Source organism: Actinia tenebrosa, unplaced genomic scaffold (assembly GCF_029948245.1).
Source record: "Actinia tenebrosa isolate PJP-AT-01 unplaced genomic scaffold, QUT_ActTen_1.0 PGA_scaffold11__36_contigs__length_13525064, whole genome shotgun sequence".
Classification (NCBI taxonomy): Eukaryota; Metazoa; Cnidaria; class Anthozoa; order Actiniaria; family Actiniidae; genus Actinia; species Actinia tenebrosa.
The window spans coordinates 7090293-7096950 of record NW_028292571.1 but is presented as its reverse complement, the minus strand read 5'-3'; the positions used below and the strand labels follow the sequence as shown (position 1 = coordinate 7096950).

The 6658-nt window shown below is 35.9% G+C and overlaps 1 protein-coding gene across 3 annotated transcripts; it reads left to right on the top strand.

Annotated features, from left to right (window-relative positions):
• The first annotated feature begins 578 nt into the window (after positions 1 to 578).
• Positions 579 to 6154, top strand: LOC116292615 (neuromedin-U receptor 1). 3 transcript variants are annotated; one of them, XM_031699962.2, is made up of 2 exons: positions 579 to 875; positions 3816 to 6154. In XM_031699962.2, the coding sequence occupies exon 2, from the start codon at positions 3926 to 3928 to the stop codon at positions 4844 to 4846; it is 921 nt and encodes a 306-aa protein (XP_031555822.1). In that variant the 5' UTR covers positions 579 to 875; positions 3816 to 3925; the 3' UTR covers positions 4847 to 6154. The 3 variants fall into 3 exon arrangements, with proteins under 3 accessions (XP_031555822.1, XP_031555821.1, XP_031555823.1); XM_031699961.2 differs by lacking the exon at positions 579 to 875 and adding an exon at positions 1342 to 1505; XM_031699963.2 differs by lacking the exon at positions 579 to 875 and adding an exon at positions 2427 to 2545.
• Positions 6155 to 6658: the final 504 nt, after the last annotated feature.

Genomic DNA, 6658 nt, shown 5'->3' with positions numbered 1-6658 from the left:
GCTCCTGCTTATGTCTCCGCGCTCCTACAAGAACACAAGCCTGTACGCTCACTGAGATCATCTAAACAAAGCCTACTGTCTGTTCCTCGTACCTTCACTTCAAATTATGGCGACCGTGCTTTCTCAGTTGCTGGTCCTACACTATGGAACTCACTACCGGACACTATCAGGAAATCTGACAGCCTTCCCGAATTTAAGTCATTACTGAAAACTGTACTCTTTCAATCAGCCTACTTAATTTAAAACTTTTGAACCTGTTTGCTGGACTGAACTATTTATTATTTTTCGTTTTTATCTCCACAGCGCATTGAGGTAGCAGAATTCGCTATACAAGTACTGTTATTATTATTATTATTACTATCCACTCTTATATCGTTCTTATACTTTTATAACGCTATTGTTTTTGAGAACGTCAGACATTTTACATCTTTTTATGATTTATTTACACTTACAAATTTTCGCGCCAGACAGCTCCGCGCGCGCGGCGATCAAACGGAAGTAAAAATTCCCCTAAAAAAGTAGCCATAATATTCCGTCCGGTGGAGTGTATCCCAGACATCTTTTCGAGATGAGAGTTTCCGCTGAGTATTTTGATACCAAATGATTCGCTAGTTTGGCTTAGTATCTACTTCAAAAACAATAATTAAACCACGTTCAAGGAGGCGCTCGAAGCTCAACTTGACAATGACACATCATATTTCATGGGATTCAAAAAAATGGATTTTTACAAGCGAAAACGAAACACGAATCGTCCACCTATTTCGTGCACAATTATGGAGCTGATAGTTGGCAAAAGTCACGAATCATGCTAGATTCCTTTGTTCACAACTTATTCCTCACATTGGTGCGAGTTTTGAATTTGGTCTATGGCGAAGGTAATGTAGTTTAACAGTTCAAGTAGGCAAATTGTGTAGGGTCAATTGAAACTGAATTATCAGCCTCTATATTCTCACATTTTGAGCTTTTGTTCAGGGTCATCGAAAGCGATTACTGTTCCTTAGTTATTATAATTTTGAACCCATTTTCTAAACATATTTTGTTGACAATTAATGTAAATAGCTTTACAGAACTGTAGACACGTAAATGTATAATTTGAAGGCATGGAGGCAAATTGTGTATAGCCTATAGCAATGTTTTTATTTGTTGTTCAGTTTTATGAGCCCATACAATTTCTATGCATTTTATACGCCATGTTTGATTTACTCATGTGTAACTCTGCTGAGGTAGCGCAGGCTCAAAAAGTCCCAAATAGTTGGCGATGGTTTTGTTTTGCTTTATCGCAACGGAAATGCTTAAACTTTATTATGACATAAACCACCTATTATTAGTCTAGCGCTAGCATTTAGTACAGGTTGGCTTCGATTTCACATCAGAATAGTATCATGTTTAATGAAGTTCAATTAGTCGTCGAAGACTAACGGGTAAAAATGAGACAGATGTTGCTGAAATACCTTTACTAATAACGAAACGCGATCGATAAGGCAGATATATACTAAGTTTTATAGGTGAGTTGTGTTTTGTATTTATACTGAATGGTTTATCACTAGCTGTTTCTAGCTTTGATATATAGAATAGCATTTTCCCTTGTCTGGCCTTGTCTTGTCTTGACTGATAAGCATTTATGAGTTGGGTTTGTTTGATGTGTTGTCCTCTCCCTTGCCAAAAGGGTTTTTCTCCTGGTTTACCGCTTTCCCTCCCTCAGTTACAAACAATCACCTGTGAGACGAGAGTTGTGTGCTGTAAATAGTGACTATTACTATGAGTAATCATACGGTTTCGAGTTCAGCTTGGGATTGCAGATTCCCACGAGTGTGTTTTTCAATGAGTTGATTGCAAGACACCCTAGGTCGAGTGCAATAGACCCGTTTCGAATTCCAAATTACCGCTGTGTTTCTTGCTTACAGACTCATTTGCACAGTGTTAGCCTCGAGTTTGTGCAGAATATTCACGTGTTCCAATCAAGGTCCGTCGAGTTTCAAAGTGTTTGTATTGTTGAAGTTGTGCATTCTTAATTACTTTTCAGTTGGTATTTGTGAATATTTAAACACTGATACGAGGCTAACCCTGTGCAAATGAGTCTGTAATCAAGGAACACAGCGGTAATTTGGAATTCGAAACTGGTCTATTTCAGCTCTTTTAAAAACACACTCGTGCGAATCAATCCCAAATTGAACGAGAAACCTTGTGATAACTTAGTAATAATATACATGAAAAACAGTAAAAAAGGAAGACAAGAAATGTGAAATATTCAACACATAATATTTTATGAAATTCGTTCGTTCACGACCAACTAATATATTCAAAGCGTTTTTGGTTTCAAATGCATGTAATTTAAATAGTTTTAGTACCTACCTAACTTGAACCAAAATGTGTCTAAAAAAAGTTGTTTACTCGATAAAGTAAATCTGAATTAATTTAAATAAAGACATTTGGATTGGCTGGCGTAGCTGACTTGGAGCTACTGGAGTTGTATTGAAAAATATATACCTGAACCTGAAAACTTTGCGGCTAGGTCTTGGAATATTCTCGTAGACTAAAACATTGGGTAAGTACTTGCCACTTCGTGTCTAATAGTCTTGCTCATAGTCTTTTTCTTATTTTTTATTTATCGATTTTGTTTGTTTGTTTGTTTTTTTGTTTTGTTTTGTTTTTTTTTATTTCCGGAAAGAATAGCTCGATTATTTTCTTTAGATTGGCTGGCTCGTTTTCTGGCTCATTTTCTATTGTTTAATTATTATCCAATCAAATGCGAGAATTCCGTATTTAATTTGTACTCTGTTACACCTTTTTTGCACTGAATTCTCTACTTTCACATCCCCATTATGCCTTGCGATTTTGGAGGGTAACCAATCAAAAAACTTTCCCAAATTGTTAGGTTTCTTAATTGAATTTATACTTTATCTGCTTTTATATTCATTTATTTTTATTTATTTATAATAACTTTATTTTCAAACAAATAATAATAGAAAAAAGTTGCAAAATGGGTGCTGCCAGGGAAGAACTGAATTCTCATATGCGGCAGCCCCCACTAACTAATAACAATGAAATCTCTGGTAAAAAAAAATTACAAATTATGAAAAGGATTGAAACTATAAAATCTTTATCTGTACAATACTGTTTATCAGTTTATTCCAAGTTATTTTTGCGCGTACAGATCATCAAGAGTTTTGGTCTTACAGTAAATGTATTGAGTCACGGAAAATTATTTAAAATTTACCTTAAACGTCTTAAAGCTTCTCTTTTTCTGTTTTTTACTTAGCAGCATTTTTAGCTGTTTGTTTGCGTTTTTTCCGAATTCTTTTTCTCAATGAACATTTGTATTTTTCTGTAGAAATACTGAAAACTCTCTGTTTTTCTTTGTGTGTGTGTGTGTGTTTTTTGTTTTTGTTTTTGTTTTTTGTTTTGCTTCATGATCAATTTGCCCTAAAAAATTCCAACAAAATACCTTTGTTATTTGTGATTGGTGCAAAATATCACGCCACTAGCGCGTCTCACGTCCTGATCACGTGCACTTGTTTATTTTCACCAGTCTTGTCACGTGTAACTTATTTCCCGACCGCGAAATAAGTAATTTATTTCGGGGCATTTAGATTTCACTTTTGTTACGTGGCTATCTTTCAACCAATGACAGTATTCGTTATATCGAAAACTTTGTATCTATATAACGAAGTGAGCATATGTGTGTAGAGCGGGGCCCTTACAGGAAGTGATGGTTGTGATATAAAATATATACAACTCTTATCCTGTCTTGTATTGTCTCGTTTCCTCTTCATGCTTCAGCATGTTTGACAATGGTACTATGTTTTGATGTACAGGTATCCTTTTCTGAAAGCTGTTCCAACAAGGCCTATCAGTGTCGTCAACACAAGCATCGTATCAAACAGACCCAAAAAACTTAATCACAAAAATTGACAACTAAAAGACTATGGCCTTCAACATGACGCCGTTTCTCCCAAAAAACTGTTATTTTCTGATATTCAACCGTGAAGAAATCATGTTTGGTCGAGTCTACTATCTGACAGCTTTTATATGGAGTGCACTTTTACTTATACCTTCGGCATTTCTCAATCTTTTACTCCTGAGATCACTGTACTTATCACTTGCCTTGAGGAAGCCATCGACTCTTCTTCTCTACAGTCTCTCAGTATCTGATCTCCTGATAGCCATTGTGTTACTACCAATTTATTTGACCAAGAAAGTCGCAGAGTTAACGTATAACGTTGAACTATTTTGTTTCATAGGAAAGCACTCATATTTCTTTGGGTACTTATTTTCAGCGAGTTCCCTATTCACAGTAACAGCCTTATCTATTGATCGATATTTGATCATTCATAAAGGCGTTCACTACGCTGAGTATGTTACCAGAACCAAGGTCACAATCACTGTGGTATCAATTTGGGTCATTTCAATCTTTCTGAGCTCTCTTCAGTTTGTTATACCCACAAACGGCGTGTCTACATTAGCGGGCTTTGTTACGGCCATATGTTTTTTCGTTACAGTTGTATTTTACTACAAAATGCTGTTAAAACTACGAAAGACTAAAATGGAAGCGAGTCAACAATCTGAAAGTGCAACAGAAATTTCCAGCATACCTAGGTACCGTAAAGTAACTCGAACAATAATGATTTTGTTTATGGTATTCATTTTCTGCTATTTGCCATATTTTTGTACTAAAATAGTGATGAGTATTATCGGAGACGCCAAAAAAGGCGTAGAATCCACAGAATGTGTGGTAACCGTTCTTACTTACACGAGGGCTTTTATCAATCCTGTAATACTACTTTGCCGAACTTCGGAAATGAAGGAAGCTGCGACATTTATAATGAAACGGATTATACCTTGCTAGGTTTATAAGTTTAAGAAAAGTCCTTTTTTGAGTTAACAAAATGCCACTGTGTTCAATACCAGTTTGGCATAGTCGATGCATATTGCTGTTCTTTTTGCAGACCACACACTCATTTGTACATTTGGTACAACATCCGCCTTGTGAGCTCAGTTGGTAGAGGCATCGGTCTGTTGTGCGAAAGGTCGTGGTTCTTACCTCGGCCGGACCAATACTCAGGGTCCTAAAATAACTGAGGAGAAGGTGCTGCCTTTGTAATAATATCTGTAAATGGTTAGACCTTCAAGTCTTCTCGGATAAGGACTTTAAACCATAATCCCAATCTCTAGATCCTTCCTTACCTGCAGTAAAATGGGAGACATTAAAGAACCTGTTGAATTATTCGTGAGGAGTAGGGGATTGCCTCCCGGTTCAACAGCCTATCCCTGTCTGGAGGCATAACACGAATGTACTAACAAATCACTAATGATCGTAAGCTGGACAGCTGCTAATAGCGCCTTAATCCCTATATAAGAACCTCCCATTACAGGTTAAGCCTTTTTTATAAGTCAGTCATTCACGGATACCATTAAAATTCCGTGACATTTCCAAACATTGATTAATAGTCCCAAGTCGTGGTTGGAATTTCCGCGCATAGCAATACTATAGTTTTTATCATGTACGGCAACTGCAACCACGGCTTGGAACTTTTATTTGTTGTCACTGAACGTAGCTGTAAAATTGAGTATTGAGGATAATATTGATAACTCCGAGCAATGGAAAATTTGAATTCGAAACATAATTATTGTAATGCAGATTTCAGTCAGCGTAAAAAAGTCCTCGAATCTCATTATCTTCTCTAGATGATTGTCAAACACTGACCACAATGTGATGTCATCCAGAAAGAATTCTATTGAAAACTTGTTGCAGTTCAGCAATTCAGATAATGAATAGTTGACTTCCGTACGGTACGATACAGGAAATGGCATCAAGTGAAACAAGGATTTATGCTACCTTACGCTTACTATTCCATTTTCTTTAAATCAAATGCGAAGGCTTATAGATACCATTTCAAAAAGCTATGTATATAGGTCATTTACATCTGAAATCCTTAGTAAGATAGAAAAGATAGTAAAGATAATAAAAAAATAAAGGACGAAATGCCCATTACAAATTATACAAAATTGAGGTTACACGTTAAATGGCCATCCTATATCTTGTAAATATTTTCAGTGTTAGACTTAGTGGTGTTTGCACGAGTACGCAGTAGGTCAGTTTATATTTTTGTAACATTTTTATGAAATACGTAATAAAACAGTTCATTTTTTAGAATCTTTTCTTTTTAAATTCAATAGTTTTTAAAAATAAACTTTCATCTATGCACAACAAACGAAAATAGAGATTGGGGGGTTTAGAGCGGAGCCAGTTTCATTTCCGTTGCGAAAGCGGTTTTGGTCTTCATTTTCGTGATCATTACTTGATCAACCAATAAGAATTAAAACAGCGAGCGGGAAGAGTTTCGTTTCACCCGAATTCAAGATGTTACTTTATTTGGGCCTTACTACTATTACTTACTTACTACTACTACTACTACTACTACTACTACTACTACTACTACTACTACTACTACTACTACTACTACTACTACTACTACTACTACTACTACTACTACTACTACTACTACTACTTATTATCATACTATTAGTGAACCAAAGTGTTATACATCAAACGTCCCTATTTTATTAACCGAACCTTCCAATATTCATCACAATATTCTCCGCGTTGTTTCTACATGGGACCAGCTATTGAATGACCTCCAAATAAACTTCATAGTTT

Coding starts and splice junctions, on each gene's coding strand:
- LOC116292615 (XM_031699962.2), top strand. CDS start 3,926: ATGGCCTTCAACATGACGCCGTTTCTCCCAAAAAACTGTTATTTTCTG.